Genomic DNA, 25,270 nt, shown 5'->3' on the forward strand with positions numbered 1-25,270 from the left:
ATTTGATATCCTAAATATTTGCGTTCGACGGGTTCACTAATCAAGGTATAAAAAAAGTGTCACATAATAGTGAAATAGTAACTTGGTAAATAAATATACAATACTACACAATAGAGCGAAAATGGAATGATGGATACTTGTGGTTAAGTACGATTATACAGTGCCCTGGGATAAACTTATTTTTTTCGGTGTTCTAGTTTTAACAATGAAGTTTTGTTTGAAGGTTTGCATGGTGAAGTAATAATAGTATATTAATGCTTGTGGTACACCACGTAGATAGTTCTGAAAAGAACTGTTGTTGTTGGAATATATGTTAGTACTTACTGAGTAATGGTAAAAAACACAAAAAGCATTGTCTATTCAAGATGATATGTATTGTATTGTGATGGGCCACACCTAACCAAGCTTCACTAAGGGGTGAGGTTAAAACATTGTTAAGTCATCTCCAGATGCTAACAAATAGCACTCTGACTAGCTCTCTCTGGCTTAGAAAATGATACTAATAAATTTTCCACAGAAACCTCAACGGTTGGCCAGATAATTTATATAGCGCTTTTCAAAATCCACAGATTTTACAAGGTGAAATCATTATTTCCTGGTCACTGGATTGGCAAATCCGCACGTTGTTCAACTTTCTCTGCTCACTGGGGAGTATCCCTGGTCATTGCTGCTTGAACGTGCATGACTCATACATTCAATGCCATATCATCCTACCAGGTACCCATTTATACTCCTGGGTGGAGAGAGGCAACGTAAATAAATTGCCTTGCCCATGGACACAAGCAATGCGACGAGCGTCTCACAATCTCGATTCGAAGTCCAACACCTTGGACGCTGGCTACAGGCTCTGGTATTAACCATGTTTGCTTACATTGGCACCAGTTACTTTACAAAAATTCAATTTAAAACAAAACCATTGGAAGTATGGTTTATTCAAGGTGATAAATTATACAAGTATTTTACAAAAATCTTAAGTTATATTACTTTGTCTACACTATCGTGTGATACGATACTGTCATGCCCATAAAGGGATAAGTCATATATTTGTCATAGAAAATTTAATTTGGACAAATTATTACAAACATTTTATCTAAAAGTTTAAAATATTTTCAAGGCAAAATGTTAGAATGTTTTGTAATCTAATAAGACAGTACTTCAGAGAACATAAACATGATGTTATTGCAGTTGATGAATTACCCTGCAAATGATTGCTTGATGCCAAAAACATAAGTTGAGGCCACTTAATCTGAATTAAATTAGGAAACGCTCATCTACTAACGTCTTTTTGGCAAGGTTGCTACGTCCGAAGCTGTCACGAAATGACTTGATGAACTGTAAACAAAATATATAGTAATGTAATATCTTAAATTAATCATATGTTTCTCGGAGCTAGGGAGTTTATCCCCTAGGACCACCACTAGTATAGTAGAAACTGCAATCACAATAACTTTTGATTAGGAACTGAAAAAAGTGTCGTCCGACGGGAATCTCGCTCCTGACACCCACCCCCACTTTTTACCTGTGCCTCCTTTTAAAAATCCTAAGCACTCTAGTAAATGCTTTAAGTTCTAATGTGAAAATAATTTTTTCCCTCTGAATTCACTTACCCTCATGAAAAGAAATGTGACAATTGCTGCTAAAACAAAGTTTTTAGATATGAGATCCACAAAGCAGAAAAGAAGAACTTCAAACAACAGCAGGGTGATCTCGTTTCCCGCAAAAATCACACGATCAAACGAATGTCCGTCATCTAAAATAAATTGAAGAAAGAATAGTAATAAAAAATATTAAAAATCTTTATATCTTCATGAAGGGGCTCAAATATGTGTATTTCAAAGCTGCACATAGGTTGTAATGTCATATAGGTTATTTAATATGATTATTATATTTTTTGTCTACTACAGAATAAATAAAGGTCTCCCTCCAATTAAAAACCATTTTTGGGACTGGGGTTTCCATGGTCTGTACAATCTTTGGTCTGTAATTAGAATAATAAAGATAAGACATTTGTTAATTTGTGACTGTAGAAAAGTGGTCCTTAATTGAAGGTGGTCTTTAGAGGGAGACCTCTAGTTAATTTACCATTGTAAAGGAATCCCTGGTCTGCCGAATCTGAAAACTCCATATCCAGAATACGCTCCAGCAATAATTTATCCTTCACTTGATAGTCAATGTCTCTCAAACCCTGAAAGATGATCAATATATTTATCATTTCTAAATCAAATTCTTGTAAATCATAAAATATATTTAGTCTTTACATCAATGTCTTGTTTGCTTGATATTTAAATAGTATAAAAAATAATATCTTTGCATAATAACATAAGACAACAACCGAAAGGTCCACTGATTAATCTCAGATAAGAAAGTATAATACATACTCCAAGTATTGAAATACACGCCATCGTGTTGGGATTCAATATTTCGACATTAATTATGTCATCATCAGGAATAATGATTCCATAATTAATGTCGAAATATTGAATCCCACGATGGCGTGTATTTCAATACTTGGAGTATGTATTAAACTTTCCTAACATAAGACAATAAAAAAGATTAAATTTATTTCTTAATATAATTATGTAATTTGCTTTCCTGAGTTGTAAGTACAGAGCAAATCACAAAATCCAAGCGCCATCCTCAAGCTACCCCTGCTAACAACTAGAAATAGGCCTATGCTTAGCAAAAAAATTTATGCTTGTTAAATATCACTTCATTTAATTTTTGCCAGCTAAGCCCAACTAAATTTTAATCATCGAGCCCTTCCCCCAATTAACTTTCATTCTCCCACCAACATCTCCCTCCCCCTCCACCTGGCATGTCTATACTCCTAGATATGCCAGTGTTAGATTCATTGTGATTAACTTACATGGTCAATGAATGCTGACAAGAATTTATTCATGCTGACATAAGCTTCGTTAAATCGTTCATTATCTCCACCACCGCCAGGCCGCCCTTTGAAGAAACATACATAACATTGTTAAAGGCAGTGTATCATATATGTTTTTTATCACGTTCTATTCCAATGTTTCAAATGTCTAAAGAAGAGTTCACTTTACCTCTTGTAGCTTCAATTCTACCTTGTGCATTTGCCTGGAAAGATGATTTTAAAAAAGTATGATTATTTAATTCATATAATGATGATAAGGCCCAAAAAACAAAACAAAAAATTATTGCGTTACGAAATTTCAGTTGTTTTTTTTTGACAACGAAAAATATTTTTTTATTAGCAAATAAGGCTGGAATAACCTTGGCGAGGTAGGGGGCCAATGCTAGCCTATTTTGCTGGATTGTACGCAATGCGAATCCAAAGTTGTTGGATTATTTGTGTATTTTCTACTTTTTAGGCGTAAACACATATTTGGATGTAAAAAAAAAAACAAAAGAAAAGTTTTCCTACTGTCCTACTCATTTTTTGGATTTTCCCAAAACTTGTCCAACACAAAATGGCCTAATGATGATGACGATAATAATGACGACCATAACGATGGTCGTAGTGATGATAATGAAGATAATAAATATTTATAATAATGTGATGATAACGGTGGTAAAGATGAGGAGGATGCTGATGATGCAGATGATGGTGATCATCATCACTATGAAAATGAAGATGATGGTTAAGATGATGATAATAATACTGATTTTGATATAGAAGATGTTAATTTCAACAATAGCAATGATGGTATTATTAATAAGGATAACAATAATATTGATGATGGGGATATTGATGTTGGCAATGCTGAGGTTTACATACCAACGGCAGCAAGATGCGGTCATACTGCTCTCTCATCCTCTCTGGGAGCTGCATCTCAAACGTCTGTTCTTCTGAGTTTGGTAGCAAGCCACGCTGACCACACAGATTATCCTATTCAATTTGGTAAAACAATTATTAATAATTTTAATATTTTGTTATTGAAATTGGCATAAAATATACCACTTAATAATTTTGGTTATAGAGCTCTCTCTCTCTCTCTAATGAAAGACCCCTCCTATTAAAGAGGACCCCCTTTCTGGAACCCCATCAATGTCTATCTTTTATTTGTATAAGAACAAGTGCGGATCCAGTAGGGGGCATGGGGGAGGGGGTATATGCCCTCTGTTTTTGCCACTAAATTTTAAAATTTCAATGCATATCAATGTTATGTATGAAATAAGCACGACTCATCTATCTAATCTGAAAATGCTGTGTGCCCCTCCACCCAATTTGAAAAATTCTGGATCTGTCCCTGAAGCATAATTTTTATAATTAAAGACCAAAGCTGCTAAAAAATCATGAAAACCCTGGTCCCAAAAGCGACCTTTAATTTTGGGGAGACCTGTATTTTTTTTTTTTTTTGATAAAAATTTACTTATCAGAAAGACCACCCCATTATGAAAATATTTAATTATCCAAACTTTGCCTCTGCTCTGTTAGTAGAGCAAACTTGAGTAGTGTATTTGTTCTAAAGACCAACTTGCTTTAAAATACCTCTTCTCGTTTTAGTTGTTCCCTCATGTGTTTCATACTAGTATCGGCAAAGCCATGCACAGAACGTCCGTGGATGTAGTAACCGTACTTGTGGTTTGCAAGTACAAAAATGCTGATCTGCAAAAAAAATCAAGTTCATTTTGACTTTACATGTACAATCGTCACTGTGTATCTGAATTAATCAGTAAGTAAAACAAAACTATATATTGCATAAACTTGACTTCTTCCTCAATTTCTATTTCTAATATTTGTTTTTAATTTCTCCATGCATGTGTAGAGAATATACTTTGATCGACTCTGTATTGTTCACGGTGCCATAGTAGAATTTAAAGAACTAACATGGCATGGCCGACCTGGGCCTTGGGGTGTTCAATGGAGTGGCTTAAAGATGCCCTGCTCCCACACCCCCTGTAGGCGCCACAAATGGTTGTGTGGGCTTTCGTGTTGAAATAACATTGAATATAATATACACTCATCAACAATATCATTCTACACACATGTTCCTAATCCTAATTATTATACCAGCATACATTTGAATACAAAAGACTTTGGAATGAGAGAAAGGCCAAAAGAATATTTTTAAAGATTTTATCTCCTTTTTAATTAATTTTAGGTAATGTATCGTAATTAATAATGTAGCTAGTTTGTGTTTTATACACCATTTTGCATGTCTCATCAGTTAATGTATTTGTTGTCGTGTATAGATTTTTAAAATATTTAAAAAATTTTAAGTGCCTGATGGTTTTAATGTCTGTTCCAAGTTTTTCTCTTGCCTTTTATAATGTCTCTTTTTTAGAATCTGTAAAATTGTTACAATTCAGACTTTAATACTGCAATTACAATTATTTTTGAATAAAATACCTTTATGAATGAATATCTCTAATATACTTATGAAAAGAATCTAATTTAATAATCATTTAACTTACATTTGCCATGGAGCAGAGGTCTACAAAATTCTGCAAACTGTTCTCAACAAAACGCTCGTAAATAAAGGTAAAGAAAATCCACTAGAAAAAAGAAATAAACAATCAATTATAATAATAAATATTATTAGTAGTATTGTATTTCTTTAAAAAGCATTACTAGATTGAGAAATTGTTATGGTTTACCTGAAAAGAGCCAATGACGAGGTAGAGAGTGGTTGCCATGGCAAATCGAAGGACTCTGCTGTCTTCTGAAATGTACTCAGATGTGTCTGGTGAAGTGGAGGAGTAAATATCATACGTACAAATATTCTTAAAGCCTAGGACCTGCAGAAAAAGAATTTAGACAAATATGCAAATATCCAGGTATGTAAATATGCAAATATGGAAACTGCAATATGAAAAATATGCAAACATAAAAAAAATATGCAAGTATTTTAAAGAGCCTGTAGGCATGAAAATATAGACATATCCAGGTATGGAAATATGAAAATATGTAAAATATGTGGATGTAGGAAACTGAAAATATTCAAGTACTGTATGTTAAGCTTGGTTTCCATACAATCGTTACATGCTATTGCCGAAAGCTTTCTGTAAAATGCTGATTGTTCGGTGAAATTTGGGAGCCTTCCCAATTGCGTCTGGGACTGGCACGCAGTAAAACGATTGCACTGAAAACACTGTAGCACCGGTGTAGCGATTTTAAGGAAGCATTCAAATTTTCTCTAGATGGGTGCTTATGAAATTTAGAGTAGTACAATGTTTTACCTCTAGGAAGAAGAGAACACTGCAGATCTGAAATAAAGGACTACTTCTTCTGCTAGTCTGTAAACAAAAAGATAATGAATTACTTGCTTTGTTCCAAGTAGGTATACATCTCACTAGGGAGTAGCACTTGCTTCACAAGGGTACATTAAATGAATAAAACACCAAAAAATAAGGTTAAAAAATAGAGTGATACATAAAAATGAGATGCCATTGTAAATGTACCAAAACACATACCAGTTGCAAATTTCACAATGTTAGCTAACCTGTATTTCATTCCATTCGTTGGCAACAAAATACGTCCGCCAAATGCTGACAGGATTGGTGGTGTCCTTGCCGTCTGACCCTTTGGTATCTTGGATCGTCTGACCTTTTGGTCTCTCCCAATCAATAAAAAAGATGTCAAATGTGCACTGGGTATAAACCATATGGATTAGATCCAGAAGCTGAAAGTAGAAAGAAACCAAAAATAACAGAATAAAATGTATTCAAGTTGAACCCATGACCTCCAGATAACTAGCGTGGTGCCATAAACCCACCCGAATCACTTGTGAATTTGTTCAGCATGTACCTGGTAACATAGTGAGTATTCGATACATAACATGTGAGTTAGGGCAAAACATCACTATGATATTTTCCTGAGCAATTATTACTGTATAACAAAAAAGTCCACAGTTGAAGGCAATATTCAAATGAATTATTGACTCTCTCTTCTAGCCATATTTATAAAGGGTGACCCTTTCAACATATCCTAGAAGTTCGTCTGATATCCACTCTAAATTTCCAAATAGTGCATTAACAAGCTAATTCAATCCCAGGTTTGGGTTTGCAACCTCACCAGTTAATTAAGCCAGTTGATTTTGTTTTCTTATTTTTTAATTACGTACCTTCAGAACAAATGCACCTATAATGAAAATGACAAAAAGTCCCTCTTGGTCTGGGGTTGGTAATAGAAGTTTGACTACACTTTGTCTCTGCAGATAAAACGTAATATATATCAAAAAGAATATATCATAATAGTTAATGTAACACCCTCTATCAATCGATATTTATATATAGTTAATGAAACACTTTCTGCCAAACCGCTTCTACCAGTACCAGTACCAGTGACTATCATCAGGCTTTTTATATTCCTTAATTATGTCACATATAGTAATCAATAATCCAAGCTTAGTATTTTGATATAAATTTATATATTTAAGAATGTAATTATTAGAGTAATTTCACCATTATTGTTTTGTTTCTTTTATGTTTCTGTTTCTCCATTGGTTTGGAAAGCCACTTGTCATTATTTCATCATACTTTCGGTTATCCTCTCTTGCCAATTTATGAAACTTTTTTGTGCGTTTATTAACTTTTACTGAATACATGAAATTAAAAATTTATATTTAAGTAGGGAAAGAGAGGTGAGGGTCAAAGTTGAGAAGGGTGATAAAAGATGAGTAAATAACAGATTTTTTACCTTATAGAAGACCATTAAAAATAATGCTGAACCATACACAATGACAAAGAGCATATCAGCGAGCAAACCAGAGGCAAATGCAAAAAACTTCACGAAAGCCTGAAATAATACCAAAAAGCAAAAACGTAAAAAATCTAAACAGAGCTTAAAGCTTAAAGTTCACTGCACCCAGTGGTTGTCAGCCGACGCGACTATATGGAGAACGCAACGCAACGACGCACACGCATTTAATCATTTTTAATGATCAGTTCAGACTGCCACTGACAGTCAGTGAAAGGCGTAGCGTCGTCTAGAGCTCACAGAGAGTGAAGTTGGATTCGTCGTATGTAACTACAATTGTACTAGCTGTAATCGAGTCCACCACTTTAGACAGCGTAAACCTTTTGTAATGTAAATTACATAAGCTAGTATCCCATAGTCACAACCTAAAAAAGTACTTGAACAGCAGGGAAGATTTATAACAAAAATTGTAACTTATTCTTGTTATTTTTCATAAAAGATTGTGTGCAAAAAATACCTTTTGAGGTATTAATTCAAAGCTGGCTTGGTTTAATAAACATGTAAATATTCACAGATTCTATATAGTGGACAGCATTATGTGAAGAGATAAGAGTGCCACTAATAGAGGACTACAGTGTTGCATCACGATACCATGTGATACTACTCCGTTGCTATTGGCAACCCAAAATGCATTCAACCGACACCATTTTCTCCATTGACAAACCATTGATCCCAATTTCTATCATAATTATTAAGAAGTTGTATCTTAATTTTTCTTTGTAAATGTTAATTGATGATTAAATGTGTGTTCGATAACGAATATAATGCAAGCTTTTTGTGTTTTTAGTACATTTTGATGGTAATTTTAGGTTTTAAAATGCCTATTCCAAACCAGTAAGATTATCTTTTCTGACGTGTTTTATATATTTAATAGAGGGCCCCTGAACATCAGCTGGCCTTCTTGGTCCAGTTGGAAGGATTACCCTCCATAAATAAAGTTTGAATAAAGAATAAGATTATGAAGTCATTCAGGCGTAATGAACGATAACCAAAGTCCAGAGAACGACACGATTGTGGTACTCTATGATAATGATAAAAAATGCAGACAACCCGATGAGTTAATTAAAAGTATATTCATATATTTATTCAAATAATTTTATAAGATTGGCCGGCCCAGTCAAGATGAAGATAATACTAATGGCATAGATAACTACCGGGACATCAACGGTTAAACGGCCTGCTCTACGTCGCCATGCAGTTGTCTTGAGGGCAGCATACAGAAGGGCAGGCACTGCAAGAATGATAGCTGACAGTGTCATACTTCCCTGGTTGCCACCTTGGTCCAATTCATACAAAACCTCAAAAGTAACCTAGGAAAAAAGTGTATACTTAGTAAACACATGGGTAGAAGCTGATCTGCCTCAAAGTTGATTGAGTCTATATATATATATCTAAGGGATGGTGCAAATGTTTAATACTCGAGAGGGTCTGGGGGTACTTTGGATTATTATACTTTACATTAGATCCTCTCAGTTAGACACATCATTATAAATACAAAGAAGGTAAGGTACTAGCCTAGTACAGTACTTCATATTTGATCAGGGGCGGATCCAAATGGGGGGGGGGGGGGGGGGGGACAATATTTTCAGAATAGATAAGCGAGCAGCACTTATTTCAATACATAACATTGATGTGCATTGAAATTTTTTATTTAGCGGTAAAATAGGGGGGGCACAAGGGTACTCGATCTGCGCTGGTTTATAAGCCGTTAGGGCTATCACAAAACATTCTGAAATGTCTCATAGATTTAGAGACTCCGGTATAAAGCGCTATATAAATCGAACTATTACACTGCATACAATTTGTAGTTTTTACATTATAACGACTCAAGAAATAAAAATTATATTATTTTGATTTAGCATGTACTAGTACCTACACCCCACTACCCCTAATATATACATGAAATATTATTACCATAAAAAAAAATTACATTGAGATAAAGTGATATTTTACCTCAACATCACTTGTACTATAGTCAGTATCATAATTCAGGTCTGCATAAGTTATAATAAGTAAAGGGGGGTAAATTTTGCCCTCCTTAGGAGCATTATCTTCATTCTGTAGTACAACCCTAAAATATGAAACAAAAACTGATAAAATTAAACTTTGAAAATGGTAACAACAATGGCTATATATTTGTATTTATGTCTACTGATGTTGTTCAATGTAGCTACAACTATGCTTGGTGAAAAACTAAAACAAAATTGAACTTACTTCAGAATAATGTTCTTTGCATATCGAACTAATTGAGCAGGACTATCTTTGGTTGTCTTTCCAGCAACATTGTCAACAAGGAAAAAGCGACGTGTCAATTGCCAATCATTCTGGGTTGTTTCTGATTAATGAGACAGAAATTTAATAATTATTCTTCATATTTGGCGCCACCAAGTGTCAGAATTCTCAACCACAGGTTTGATGAAGTGTTAAGTTTTCTGACACATCCCTGAGTGGCTTACAGGAGTAGGATAGGAAGGTTTGAAGTATTTTTTATTGTAAATGAATCACACCAGGAGTTGCTTCCAGTGGGGGTCATCTGCCGGTGAATTAGGTCAGTAACGCTGCTCTTTTCAGAAAAATGTAATGCATAACTTAAAGCTTGGTTTCCACACAATCGCTACATGTTATCGCTGACAGCTTTCAGTGATGCTGATTGGTCGGTCAAATCAGGGAACCTCCCCGATTGCGTAGGAGACTGTTACGCAGTACAACGATTGCACTAAAAACACTGTAGTGACTTAAGGAAACCATGCTTAACATGCACATGGGCTATGTTTTACAAATGATAAGTGGAAATACTGTTTAAAAAAAAAGCTAGCCAACACCGAAACTGCAGTATGTGGATACTCCCTCATTGCTGACCGGAGTTATATCAAAATGCAACCTAGCCAGATGGAATGAAATTTCTCTTTTTGTAGGTCGAGGATCCCTATGGAAACAAGCCTTCGAGTTTATAGAGTCATTCTCTTGCTCTCATTTTTGTGTATATTTTTTATGTAAAGGTATCCCTCCAAATAAGGACCCCTCTAATTAAAGACCACTTTTCTGTGTTCCCAAATCAACAAATACAGTATCTTTTACCTTTATTATTCTAATAAAAGACCAAAGCTGCTAAATACCATGGAAACCCTGGTCCCAAAAGTAGTCTTTAACTAGAGGGAGACGTGTATGCAATGAGAGCAATAAATAAAAAACAAACAGAAATGGAAAAAGGGGAATCAAAGAGAACAAAACAAGTGAGTTAAATGAGCTTCAAATATAGACGGATTTCATTTTTGATGATGAATGATCAGTGAAAAGAACTGCGCTTCATAACCTCAAGGAAGAGGCGCATTATAAATGCCTATACTAGCACCAGTAAAATGATAATAATAATGCTCACTTGAGTTATCCTTGCCATCTTCTGCATAATTAGTGACGAGTAGTGGAATTGGGAACAACTTCAATATATCATCATTATCTCTGTACTGCAAATCTGTGACTTGGTTAAGAAAGTACTAACAAAATGATTCATGTATTTTCTGCTTTTATCCATTGTTACAATGATTTTTTTAAAGCACAAAGAGGTAAAGCATCTTTCGATGTATACACTGCAATAATATAAAATGATATATAATAATATAAAACAGTATAATATAAAACAAAACAATAGAACAAATACAATAACAATGTGTATTATTAATTTCTTTCATTTTAGTACATAAAAAGGATACATAAATCAAAAAAAGTTGTTTCATATTTGTCCCAAAAGTCTTGAGCCTTGATGGTACACTGCAAGAAAAATAAATTCAATTTGTGGTAACTACAATATTATGTTGATGAAGGTTTCATCTAAATTTCTATCAAATACATTTTGATTAAATGTAAACTAATGTTTCATACATACACTGCTTTTGAAGTTCTGACCATATTCATATGCAGCATCCATCCTTTGAGGCGTATCTTGACAAAACTAGAAATGCAAGTAATAATAATAATAATAATAATTCCAAAATATTTATATAGCACCAATTTTAACGAATGATCAAAGGCACAGAGCGGTAATACCCTTGGACATTGGATAACATACAATGGCAAATCAGCACAAAGTTCAACTTTCTCTGCTCCCTAAAGAGTATACCTAGTCGGTCGCTACTTGTTAAGCGCACGAAATTAGAACATTCAGTGCCACAACATCCTACCAGGTACCCATTTATACTCCTGGGCAGAGAGAGATGAACGTAGGTAAAGTGCCTTGCCCAGAGAGAGTTTCGAAACCTTGACCTCATGGTTAGGAGTCCAAGCCAAAACCGATGCGGCAACCACTTCTAAGAAGTATTATTATAATTATTATTATTATGTTTTCAGTCATGTAAGTTTGTGTGTGTGTGTGTTTTTCCCATTTCGACACCAATACTTGGCATGTGCTATTTTGTCAAGTATAACAGTAGAGCGTTCGAGTGTATGCTTAGTAAGAATCAATAAGGAATTGGCAGGTAGGCCTGTAAAACTATAACCTAACCTCTCATTAAAAGTGTTAACCATTACAATACTGTAAAAGGTGTTTTCGTTTGGCTGAGTTAGTGTAATTAATAATTTAAGAGTAGATGGTGGTTGGAAAGTAGGAATATATTGTGGGGGATTTATTTTATGGAAAAGGATTTGCTGTGGGCAGAGATATGCTCTCTACTGAGTGCTCTTGTTATTATTGTTATCATTATCATTGTTTGAAGGTTTGCATGGTGAAGTAATAATATATCAATGCTTGCGGTATACCACCTAGATAGTTCTAAAAAGAACTGTTGTAAAACAGGACGTACAAGGCTCAAGGAACACTAAAGGCCATGCTAGGAGAGGGGAATAACAAAAGCCATCTATAGTCATGCACACCCACAAACAACAACATCTTTTAAAGCCGAACTGATAGCCATCTTGGACAGACGGACAAAAATGATACAGTCCATCAAGATATCAGATTTGTTATTAGCGATATCTGTCCATGTTTAATCGGACCTAAACAAAAGCAAAGCATTTCCCACCACACTGGAAACCATGCCATTGTTTTGACTTTCCTTTCACCAAGCTAGAAACAATGCCTCTGTCTTGGCTTCTCCAAAGTCTATACAATTAAGTAGTCTAAATCCCAATTCATTTACCAAATGTTTTTATTTGTTTGTAGGATGGCACAAAGGTGATTTTTCTCACCTGAATAACACCACCTGTGGTTGGCTCCAAACCAAGATACGTTCCATTTGGTCGGTACATAGCCGCCAACACATCAAGCTTGTTGTTCTGAATATATCAATAAACAATAATTAAAAGTTCTAAAACTGCAATAACAATTTCATGTCATTACATATAAGATATTGTAATCTGGAACGGAACTGGGAATTAACCATATAGCATATTATAGTATATACTCTATAACCGCATAACATATACTATATAGCCCCAGTATTCAACCCCGGGCCAACTCCGGCTCACCAATGATTGTGATCCAGCCCCCGCAACACCCTTAAAAAATAAATAATTTTTCTGATCGATTTTCAGTACTTAAGAGAAAAGGTTTTTGTATTAATAGAAACATGAACACCTATGGCATTGTCAACAAGAATCTTGCTTTTTCTGAGTGTATGGTAGCTCACTGTATCTAGTGGTGTAGAGTATTAAAAATTTGCTCACCTCAGCCCCAACCATGGTGGGGCTGAAGTAAATTGGAGGTATCGGACACCTCATCTGTATATGAGTGAATTTTTTTTGTGCTCTACAAATTTGTAGTTGTAGGGTAGGAGAACCTGGAGTGAAAGTTTTTTTTTTATCACTGTCCTTCCCCATCCATACTGCATTCCCTCAATCAAGGCCTATCATAGTTGATGTTGAAAAACCAAGGCTAATAATTAGGGCTACTAGGAAGACTTGTAGGCCTATAAAAGAGAATGTGTTAACACTGTTCATTTCAGCCTGCTGTTGGCTTCAACAGATTGGAACTGGCCACCAGCTTAAAAAGGTTGCATACCAAGGCTATATAGTATATACTCCATAACCATACAGTATATACTGTCATTATAACAATATACTGTAGTATATGGGGCGAAGGTACATATCATGGCTATCGCACCTCTAGATGGCAAGAAATAGCAATCTCAGAATTAAATCTGAATGCATTCTTTATTCTAAGGAGTTTATTTTTTAACTTGGGGGCCTAGGCTTGAATTCTCGTAAAGGAATGTAATATAATATAAAATAATATATGCATACATCACCAGCTGAAAACACAACGTCTATGCCAATATCAGTAGCGATGTTTTCTCCCTCTCCTGTATAGTACAACCAGGGCATATTCTCTTTCCTACAAATAAATCAGACAAATTTAATGACTTAAGATTTAGAAAAAACATGCTCTTTTTTTTAGTTCTACTAAAAATATTTAAAAAATACTGAGATATTTTTAAGATATATAAATATTAAATAAATATACAAAATGTGGATAAAACTACAAAACAAGAAACATAAATCAATAATCAAAATAATATATAGATAAATAAATAAATGTATAAAATGTACACATTTATCATATAAAATGTATAAATGTATACATTTTTTTGATACAAATGTATAAAACTTACCAACCGTTGATTCCATTAAAACTTGATGATTCAACGGATTCTCTGTATTTTCCACATGGTGATTGGCCTCCAGACACAACATACATCTGCATAACACAAATATTTCCCCAGAGTTGACAAGCTGTTAGATTGCTGTATTTCTCGTATTCCTGTAAGAAAGGAGACATGGTTATTGTACTTGCCTTCCAGTCTGAAAGCCCTTGGTTCAAATCCTACAGACCTCACAAATGAATTTTCAGACATATGGCCAAAAAAAACCAAAAAAACTTGCTTATTGTCATCGCACAACCCTGATGTTCAACCGCATTTAGATTAAATACATAAACTTTCAAAATCGGCATAGAAACTTGCATTAGTCACTGAAGTAAATCAGCATAAAAATGTTCTAAAGCAGGAAACGTCCATCTAGAAGAGGCATTATATGCAATAGCGCATTGGTGTACCTAGGGGATTGCCACGCCCAGTCCCTCCACCCCAATTAAAAATGTCTGAAGCAAAAATCATGCTCTAGTAAAATCTACTCTCATCACCTGATTTTTCAACCTAGCTCCAGGCTCCGGAAGAAAAACATTTTTTGATATCAACTGATTTGTCTATTTTGACTAAAAACTCGGGAGCTGTTAATAAGATACAGATTTTTGAATATTTTAAAATGGGGGGGGGGGAAATGGTGGGAAAAGGGTAATTACGCCCCTTTTTCCCAGTTTTTAATACAACAATCTGTACCTCATTAACTGCTTCCAAGTTTTTGTCAAATGTGCTTTTCGTGTCTTTGAAAAATCAGTTGTACAACACTTGTTTTCTCCCCTGAAGTCTGGCTTCAACCATCGAGTTCCCACCTTCACACTCCCCCCTCCCCTCCCCACCCATCCATCAATTTTCAGACTCTTAGATACGCCACTGACAATACGTTAATAGCATGACAATATTTAGAATGTAGGGGTGGGAGAACAACTTGAGTAATTTAAGGTAAAATGCCATGAACCACTTTGACGTTGAGGGCTGTAATTTGTGGTTACTGTATGTTGTTTTTCTTTTTACAACTCATTTTATGAATATTCATTACCAAAAAAAAGCAACCAATCACATTGCTTTCTCTTTTCATTACCTCACATACTTCCACTGCACCAGCATAATTGTCTATAATGAAAATTGAAGGGACTCCTGACTTGCCATCCTATAAGCAAAACAAGCATATTTCAAGTTTAAGTCAAATTTCAGTGTTACAGACATGCGATAAATACACTGCTTTCTATTGCTTTTTAGTCCATTAAACTAAACATTCAAGTCACCAGATACTCCCTGTCAAGGGGTCCAAAATCTCTGACAGGGTGGGTGCCACATCCACCTCAGTTTACCATGGAGGTATTATAAAGAATTAGATCCCTCAGCAACAGATCCCCTTGATGCGACAAACCGATGTGTTGCCCGCCTATGGATCTTATTATTAACATTTGTTAGCATCACCTTGGCAACGACATGCTTTTATGCACTTCAACACAGTAGTTGTGCGATAAACCTTTTGGTTTTAACTCATTAAATTCCTTTAAAATCAACAATGTTCCCTGGTTGGATTTTCTCAGACTTTTAGTATGTTATTATATGTTTATTTCAGTAACAGATTCCGCAAAATATTTCTGTTACAATTACTTCTGTGTTTATTATAATTTTTTCTAAAGATCGATTACGGTAGTTCGTCTATAAAGCTAAGGCAGCGTGAAACTGATAATTACTCTGACTTTGGATTGAATTTTCGAATAGTCCACAATCGTTCACACTAAAATGATTTAGTACATTATTATAATCCTCAATCATACCTTAATTAATATCTGTTAAAATTAGAATTATCGAGTTTTATCCAATTAGTGGAAATTCAATGAAGTTGAAATATACCCTACTTTTAAATCTCATGTAAATGTTCCATTAAATTTGAAACACTTTTTTGTAGAAATATTAATATGTTTGGTATGTAATGAAAAATAAATGTATTAGCTTCAAGGTGAAAACAATTGCGCAGCCTTAGTGATTGACTGTAAGTAGTGCGCATTGAGAAAAGAAGGTGCCCTCCATTTCGCCATGTTCAATTTTTTGGTAAACTAATTCTGCTGAGCCTTTGGTGGCCGGGAACACATTAGACACTAAAGGAATTGCGCAAGCGTTCTTCACACGCAGTGGCAGTTTTGTTCTTGGCTCAACTGCATAGCGCTGCGTGCACCAAGCTTTTTCGAGTGATCTCAATAATACACCTCCATGGTTCTACCATGGTTGGACTCAATTTCACGACACCCAGAAATGGCAATTTCAGATTGTAAAATCCTTTTACGAATGATTAGCTTTTTCCCCAACAGGGGTCCATGGTTCTCTGACATGGGGGCTCTATTACCCCTATTCCACCCACTTCCTCGCTGGCACCGCCACTTAAACTAACATGCTACTGTACATATAAAAATATATATTACATTATGTGTTTACAAAGTCTGTAAAGTAGCCAAAATTGGTTTTCATTGAAAGTTATCCTTTATATGAATAGTTAAAGATGGATGGATGATAGATGTGCGTGCCATATACATTTCCGATTGATTGATTGAATATTCAAAGGTGTTTTTTGTAATTAAATTTCACAGATAGTATTTATCAATGTTCATTAAGATTGTATTCAAACAAACCTACCAATGGAATTATTGATCCTATATTTCCAGCAATTGGTATCAAATCAGTTCCACTTGGAAAACACATACCTCCAGCCTAAAAAATAATTCAAAATATCTTTTGTTAATTAAAACAAATACAATAATTATCTGTATTTATTGAAATATTATCTATTACCTTCATCATCATGATCATTACTTATCATTCTCATGAATCATTACCATGGTCATTATTACCATAATCCTCATAACCATGATCATTATCATATACCATTATCATTACCAATCACTCATTACCATGATTATTACCATCATCCTTATCACCACCGTGGTCAATACCAATCACGCATCACCATAATCATTATCATCATCTTCATCACTACCATGATCAATAGCAGTCACTCATCACCATGATCATTACCACACCATCATCATTATCATTACTATCATCACCATAGTCAGTACCAATCACTCATCACCATGATCATCATCACCATCACCATGATTATCATCACCATGATTAATACCAATCACACATTACAGTACCATGATCATTACCTTCATAAATGACATCTTTATTACATTATTGTTTTCCTGAATTACAGTATACTGTCCAAACACCCTGATTTTAGTAAATTTAGTGATATGGTGATGGTGGTGGTGGTTGTGAGGCCACTGCACTTCAATTTCACCAATACTTACGGATTCACCATTACAGGTACAAGAATCAGAAGCAGCGATAACAAACGGATCACATCGAGTACATCTGAAGAAAAGAGTAGTAGAATTAATTTTCCATTTTATTGTTTCATTTTAATAGTACATGCAAAACATAAGTTCAAGATTTTGAGTATAAATCCCTTGCCTAATGGATTAATATGTTATATTATACAGTGATACAGCATTACCCCTAAAAACTTACTCAGTTTTCTCAGGATTGGGTTGCGACAGCTGTAAACAATCGGTACATGTCTTCTCCGGTAACAATATCCCATCATTCCCATACTCCTCTTGAAAGACAATATAAAATAGACAGTTCGAACTTATATATTGTATATTATAGAAGCAGATCTATAATGTATGTATTTATGCAGTTAATAATTACGTATAGTACAATATCATTATATTATTTGGCTTCAACTACAAGAGTTGGGGAAAGGGGTTCTGAAATTTTCTATGTAATATTTGTTAATAAATTATCATTTAGATTATTATTACTGGATAGATGGATGGCTACATTTGGTGTAAACACCAGGGATAACCCACAAAAGTCTGAAGAAGGCTTATTTAAAGTGGGGTCCTGGGATTTGATGGGCATCACATGGTGTACACTTATCATTTGGCTGATACTGGGTTGGCTGCGCTGCAAGAAATTCACATCCGCTGACAGTTGTAATCTGTATGTTTGGCCGAATCCTCCTTATGGAGGAAAGCCCTTCTCTTGTCTTTCTTTTTTTATGCAAGGGGGAGGGGGTTAGCTCCTATGCCGCACCACCCCCTCGATCTTTCCCTGATTTTCTTGCTTAATAATTTATTAATAACAGGTCAACCTGGGATTTGATGGGCATCACACGGTGTACACTCATCATTATTGGCTGATATGGGGTTGGCAGCACTGCAAGGGATGCATTCATATCCGTCGTCTGTTGTAATCTGTATTTTAAAGAGAAATAAAAGTATAATAATAAAGTATATTATAAGGATAATGATAATACAATATAGCACACATTCATTAATTTTTTCCTTTTAATAGAAAATTGCTGTAGTCTTATGTACACTTAATATTAAGCCTCTCCATTACCACATTTTATGGAAACCGAAATTTTCTATATAATATTTGTTAATAAATTAGCATTAAAAATTATATCAATGGTTTACATACATGGATCAAGGATTGCCAGCAGTGGTGGTGCCAACGGGGGGCATGTTCCCCCATTGGAGAGGCCTGAAGCCCCTATCCAATTAACGTTATTTTGATTGCCAATCCTTAATATTGTTTTCGAAAAGCACATTTTGGACCATATTTTAAGCCATAAAAACTCTCCCCATGAGCAAAACTCTCCCCATAAACCCTACCAGAGATTTTTATTGCAGGACCCCAACCGAGGCTCTAGTCGGCCCTTTGGTTTGGACCCCCTGTCGGACCCCATGTCAGCATGTAAAACTCACCTCTCCATCTGGACACGGAAGACATGTCGGTGTTATTACCTCAGCATCTTGACGGTAACCAGGTTTACATTTACATGAAAGTTCTAAAATGGCAAAAACAGCCAAACATTACTCAAAAAAAAATTGTCTGCACTGAGTGATTCAAATAAAAGCTATTGTTTTTGTTGTAATGCTAGGTACATGATTTAAATTATGCTTTAACCTTAACAAAACAATGCATATGTAATCAGGTTTGGTTTATACCTATCTTATCAAGCAACATTGTTTTGCATTTAATTTTGTATCGATATCAATAAATAAACATAATTTGTGATTAATTGTGCCTGATGGAATAGCAGAATACACTGGGTTTGTAAATCATTTAGAAAACAGGCCTACTTTGAATTGCAATACTGATTATTTTGTGTGCTCCCTACGAACTACAAGAATATTTATCATTGCTCAATTAAATTTATAAAATGAAAATTAAACTGTTCACATTGGCTTTAAAAACTAGATCCAAAGACAAATTTGGGGGTTTATGAGTTATTTTATAAATTTATTTTTTTTTAAATAAAAAGTAAATATAAACTTTAGTATTATAAGTAAGCCCTATACTATTTAGCAAAGTTTAATCTTTTATGACCTTTTTGAGATTTAGTAGTGTAAAGCCCTGATATTATATTATTATTGTTGTTGTATTTATTGTTGTATTTATTGAACTTTATTAAAGACGACAAAATCATGCAGTAAACAAGGAAAATGGACCATCTGGTCATTTTCGTCCAACATGCCATCATAAGGCATTAAGAAGGTAGCTCCACCAATCAACATCAGATTTATTGAGTAAAATTGTCTGAAAAATATCTATGTAAAAACAATGGCGTGGTGATATAGCCTAAATGGTGTTGATTCTTTAACAAAAAATTAAGTAGAAATGTGCATAACAAAATTGAATTAAATATTAATTACTGTATTAATATTATTATTATTATTAATGTGACTGTACCACCACATACCATTGAAGATACGCTGAGGTATAATGCTTAATGCTATCAAAATAATGTAAATGTACAAATGTATTGAAAATCTAGGCTACAGCAGGCTAGAAAATAGGACCATCATCTAAGTTTCATGGTTAGGCCTAACTCAGCTTAATTAATAAAGCTCTATCTAGGGCTGCGAAGGGGGATGCGAATACTTACTATCGGCTGTCGCTTCGGTGAACTCCTCGCAACTTTTGCATTGCAATTCAGCGAAATTGTAGTATTTATCTTGTTCTATACAATCACTAGCGATTTCGTAAAGAAATGAGTTCGAAGACAGACATTTACGAAAATTCATCAAAAATAAAAATAACCATAATGAAAGAACAGGTTTTCTGAACAAAAATGCTAAAGCACTCATCATTGCAGTAACGACTAGGCCTAGGCTGTTTTTGTTGTTTACTGGTTGTTTAGTTGATGAAAAGCGCCATCTATCGCATCAATCAGTCCTGATCACATGCCAAAACAAAAAACGTAAACACACAGCAGCATGCGCAGAGGAAGTCCCTGGAAAGAGTGTAGTATGACCGACGACGTGGTCAAGTGTCTGGTTAGACGGGTTTCGGTTCTGAGTTTACTGCTAGAAAATCATATTCATCATGCTTTCTATTCGTAGAATTTTCAGTAGAAACCTTATTGCTCGTACTATGACACCTACACTTAGTTATGGGACAGCTGTCTATTCAAAAGGTGAAATAATAGTACTACTAGGTTTAGGTTTAATAAAATGCTCTTTTTCATCTAAAAATGGAGATGGGATTGACCAGAGAGACTTCGTCTGCTTACGGAGGTATAAAAGGTAGTAGCATGGAAGCCTCAATTTCGCAGTAGGCCAAACATTTTTTCCTTTTTCCTGTGGTATAAAACGCCACCTTCTGGCTTTATTTCACCATTCTCAAGTAAGCACATAATGAATATAGAAGATTTGTGATCGTATTACTTTTCTTTGACACCCCTTTTTTTGCCTCAATTATCAGGACACATATACTTTTAATATTTATCAACAAGCAAGACATCTGTAATAATAAAAAATATATATATACAAATTTTTAAAAAATTAAAATTAAAAAAAATAAAAATATTTATTTTTAATCTCAATACTGTTGGTTGCCATCGGTGTGTTTTGTGCATGGATCTGATGGCCAAGTCTTAATCATTTGGGTGTAAAAAAGTGGAACATTTTTAGTCGGGAAAGGGAACTTGTTAAAGAAACCAAGATTCATACGTAAAATTAAAAAGTTGTCGGACCAAGATTGTATACAGTAGTTGCGGCAATACAGGCCCAGGTAGCCAAACTGCTGCTTAGTCTGTCGACCCAACCGGCTTTAAGTGCTGCGCAATAATAACCAAAATCTGGTACACTTAAGGCTCTGTTTTCTTTTTATTGGATCAAAATTTACATGCTACCTTTTCCTTTTTTCAATCCCATAGAAAAGTATAGACTAAAGAGTTAATTTGAGGCCAAACTTTATATATTCTCTGATTAGAAAGTAGACAGGACAGTGGCATAAATTCTGGGGTCCGGGGGTTTATGAGGTGTAAGCAAAAGGATTAAATATGAAAGCTTGCAGAAGACTTATATAATTTCCAGTGTGGTCCTTCGGGCGGTGATTTGGCCATCCCCTGCTCTTTTCCGAAGAGTGTACGTTCGTACTCGCACTGGCCATATTGCACACAGGAACAACGGCTCAAAACTTCGAAAGACGGTGAGCTGTTTCAGCAGATAGAATTCAACTGGGGACGAAATAGCTCCAAGGGTATGCATATTCATAGCACATGGTACTCCAATTATTTTAATAAGTGCTGCTCTTAAGATCTTGAAACCTCCTGTAAGTGCCGAAGCAAACAGTTCAAGTACTGAACATATTCATTCAAAACAGAAGAGATTTAGATTGAGATTTAGTTTGTGTAAAGTTTAGTTTAGTTTGTATCGTGTGTGTATGTTTGTCTTGTGTAAGGGATTATCGCCTACAAGTAGGACAGTGATATACAGTATTCGCTATTGACAGTCCTTGGCACATGTATTGTATGCCTAAATAAATAATTAAAAAAAAAAAAAAAGATTTTTCTTTAACATTTTTTTTTTTTTTTTTGACAGTGTCATCCAGTGGTTTGCCGGATATGCCACCCTGTGATTTTCAGCCAACTCCTTATAAGGTAATACTGTTCTGGTAGTTCATTTTTTCCAAATATATATTTCTATAAATCTTTTTATTTGTATTTTTAAAATCTACTTTCAAATATTTCTTTGCTTATTATGTTATTGAACAACATCCAATTTGATATAGTTTTAATAATTTACTTTACTAGAACATTTTAATCTCTTCCAATAATTAAAAAAGTATAGCATATTTTAATTATTAATTTATTATTTTTAGCATGATGCTGTAAGTTAATATATATGGATAATCTTAATACAATTTTTGATTTTTTTAACAATTTGTTATAAATTATTGGCTGTCTATAAGATAGATTTTTTTCTGAAACTCATCAGTTCTGTTGTTGCTGATCTAGGGTCCTAGTTACAATGAAGCCCAAGAGATACGTACAAATAACTCGGCCCTCAACATTATGACCTATTACAAGAAACCTGTATTGATTAACCAGGGCCACATGCAGTGGCTGTTTGATGATGAAGGTCGGCGTTACCTTGACCTCTTTGCCGGTATCGTCACAGTCAGCGTAGGACACTGTCATCCGTAAGTAGCACTTATGTGCCGTTCGCCCTGTCGACTTTCTGTAATTTGGCTATGTATTTCATCATAATTATGTCATATCACATCCATGGGCATATCACATCCATATATGGGCATATCACATCCATATATGGGCATATCACAGTTGCTGTGACATAAATTTGATAGTGTGGACACAGAATTTGTAAGTGCAGTTTGAATTTGTTACAAAAGTTCAGAGTGTAGTATACTGCGCTTGTACTCTATGCTGTGGCAGTGAAATTTCCGTGTAAAATGGAATTTGCATTTCTGTGTTAAATTGAGTATTACAAAATGCATACCAAGTACAGTGTGTTGACAAATGATGAATAGCTAATAGCACCTTGTATGATAAGAGTAATTTTGACCTGGATGTGAGGGAAATTGATCGCCCAAAACACCTCAGAGGTTATTTTCAGGCTTCTAGAATACACAAATTTCACTGGGCATGTCCCCAGACCCCATAGGGTAGTATAACCTCAATTGGCCCCACTTTCATCCCCCTTTTTGGACATATCTGGATCCACCCCTGGTGAAGTTGCAAACTATTTGAGCGCAGTTACAAACTTATTTGGAGTGCAGTTGCAAACTGTTTGGAGTGCAGTTGCAAATTATCTGGAGTGCAGTTGCAAACTATTTGGAGTGCAGTTGCAAATTATTTGGAGTGCAGTTGCAAACTGTTTGGAGGGCAGTTGCAAATTATTTGAAGTGCATTTGCAAACTGTTTGGAGGGCAGTTGCAAACAATTTGGAGTGCAGTAAAGTTGCAAATTATTTTAGTTACAAACTGTTTAGAGTGCAGTTCGAATCTGTTGTAAGTACAGTGGCAATGAATTTGGAGTGCAGTTAAATTGTTGCAACTCTGACAAATATGGTGACATAAAATATTTAATGATTTTTAATTTCTTTTCTTTAGGAAAGTAAATGCTGCCCTCAAAGAACAAGTAGATCTTCTGTGGCATACAACTAACATCTATATGCACCCAAGAGTACATGAGTACGCAGTTAAACTCACGGAACGCCTGCCAGATCCTTTGAAAGTGAGAGTTTACACATTATATAGATTCAGATATTAGGCCATAGTTACCAACCTAAGAGATTTGAAATGCATGCGTGACTGCACCAGCAGGCAGGGTGGGGTTTGGGAGATTTGGCTGAGCCCTGGTGTTGGGGGGGATGGGGAGGGCTCCGGCAATTTGAGCCTTTTTAAGCAATTTTAAAATGATTTCAGGTCATGTTTGTTGAAAATACCAGGTACATAAACAAAATATATTTAATAAAACCTCATACAATTTGAGTACACAAACATTTCATTACTCAAACAAAAAATAAATATGCATACTGATCAATTTTTAGTAACACGTCAGTGAATTAAGTATTCACGTGAATACAGTACTTACCTGAATGCATGCATGTTTGATGCTAACTGAAAACTGTAGTTTCAGCCACTACTGTACATGACTGTTTTTATATTTTTGATAAATCCAGACTTCTAATTTTAAATACATTTTCCCCAGAATTTGTGATAATTTGTTATCACGCATAGGCTTGTGCTAAATGCGTGATAAATTTATGATCACACATGTGTTTCTGCAAAATGCATGTTTCTTCCAAAACTAATTTGAAATGTGGGATTGTCCCGCACAATGCGAGACGGTTAGTAACTATGTTAGGCCTATTGGTGTAATAATAACTACTAAATTAACATGATACTGTAAGTCATAATGTGTATCTAAATTAACATGATATGTCATAATGTGTATCTAAATTAACATGATATGTCATAATGTGTATCTAGATTAACATGATATGTCATGATGTGTATCTAAATTAACATGATATGTCAATGTGTGTATCCAGATTAACATGACATGTCATAATGTGTATCTAAATTAACATGATATGTCATAATGTGTATCTAGATTAACATGATATGTCATAATGTGTATCTAGATTAACATATGTCATAAAGTATCTAAATTAACATGATATGTCACGATGTGTATGTATATTAACATATGTTGTAATGTGTATCTAAATTAACATATGTCATAATGTGTATCTAAATTAACATGATATGTCATAATGTGTATCTACATTAACATATGTCATAAAGTGTCTAAATTAACATGATACGTCGTAATGTGTATCTACATTAACATATGTCATAAAGTGTCTAAATTAACATGATATGTCATGATGTGTATCAAAGGGAGTGGATGCTTATTTGTGCTTGTTTTGGAGCACAAAATTTCTCATTCTCTTAAAGCCCAATTCCCGGCAAAATTTCACTAAAAACTGACTTTTTTTTTAGAAAATATGCATTTGCATTACTCCAATTATTATAAATCATGGAAAAATATTGGCATGAATTTTAGTTTTACGCAAAAGAATAAAAAAATGAGAAATACAGACTATTTCTCATAAAATATTACCAT

The 25,270-nt window shown here is 34.6% G+C and overlaps 2 protein-coding genes across 4 annotated transcripts in view; one reads left to right on the top strand and one right to left on the bottom strand.

Annotated features, from left to right (window-relative positions):
- Positions 1-439: 439 nt before the first annotated feature.
- Positions 440-20,525, bottom strand: LOC117123070 (meckelin-like). 2 transcript variants are annotated; one of them, XM_033268894.1, is made up of 29 exons: positions 20,279-20,525; positions 19,095-19,177; positions 18,476-18,578; positions 17,848-17,935; positions 17,628-17,691; positions 16,948-17,022; positions 15,386-15,454; positions 14,278-14,417; positions 13,910-14,000; positions 12,857-12,943; positions 11,559-11,624; positions 11,386-11,443; positions 11,055-11,147; positions 9,890-10,010; positions 9,629-9,746; positions 8,830-8,985; positions 7,616-7,714; positions 7,041-7,127; positions 6,420-6,599; positions 6,157-6,213; positions 5,575-5,715; positions 5,392-5,472; positions 4,466-4,582; positions 3,752-3,862; positions 3,057-3,090; positions 2,867-2,952; positions 2,083-2,185; positions 1,608-1,750; positions 440-1,332 (listed from the first exon to the last, which is right to left on the bottom strand). In XM_033268894.1, exons 1-29 carry the CDS (start codon positions 20,481-20,483, stop codon positions 1,252-1,254), a joined length of 2,937 nt encoding a protein of 978 aa, XP_033124785.1. In that variant the 5' UTR covers positions 20,484-20,525; the 3' UTR covers positions 440-1,251. The 2 variants fall into 2 exon arrangements, with proteins under 2 accessions (XP_033124785.1, XP_033124784.1); XM_033268893.1 differs by having other exon boundaries at positions 14,278-14,426.
- Positions 20,526-20,614: 89 nt separating this feature from the next.
- LOC117123045 (alanine--glyoxylate aminotransferase 2, mitochondrial-like) overlaps positions 20,615-25,270 on the top strand; it is a 16,365-nt gene continuing 11,709 nt past the window's right edge. The window contains exons 1-4 of one of the 2 annotated variants that reach the window (XM_033268864.1): positions 20,615-20,809; positions 22,218-22,276; positions 22,634-22,818; positions 23,749-23,872. In XM_033268864.1, coding sequence (XP_033124755.1) covers positions 20,719-20,809; positions 22,218-22,276; positions 22,634-22,818; positions 23,749-23,872 — 459 coding nt within the window. In that variant the 5' untranslated portion in view covers positions 20,615-20,718. Of the gene's footprint in view, positions 20,810-21,264; positions 21,400-22,217; positions 22,277-22,633; positions 22,819-23,748; positions 23,873-25,270 lie in introns of those variants that run through there. The other variant, XM_033268865.1, reaches the window with a different exon arrangement.

The sequence above is a fragment of the Anneissia japonica genome, unplaced genomic scaffold, assembly GCF_011630105.1.
Source record: "Anneissia japonica isolate Jap-2015-1 unplaced genomic scaffold, ASM1163010v1 scaffold2999_len715162_cov194, whole genome shotgun sequence".
In the NCBI taxonomy this organism is placed as follows: Eukaryota; Metazoa; Echinodermata; class Crinoidea; order Comatulida; family Comatulidae; genus Anneissia; species Anneissia japonica.

Coding starts and splice junctions, on each gene's coding strand:
- LOC117123070 (XM_033268893.1), bottom strand. CDS start 20,483: ATGATGAGTGCTTTAGCATTTTTGTTCAGAAAACCTGTTCTTTCATTA. Junction 11,444..11,558: donor GTCAGAACTTCAAAAGCAGT/GTATGTATGAAA, acceptor TTTTTCTTGCAG/TGTACCATCAAGGCTCAAGA. Junction 8,986..9,628: donor ATAGTACAAGTGATGTTGAG/GTAAAATATCAC, acceptor CTTTTTTCCTAG/GTTACTTTTGAGGTTTTGTA.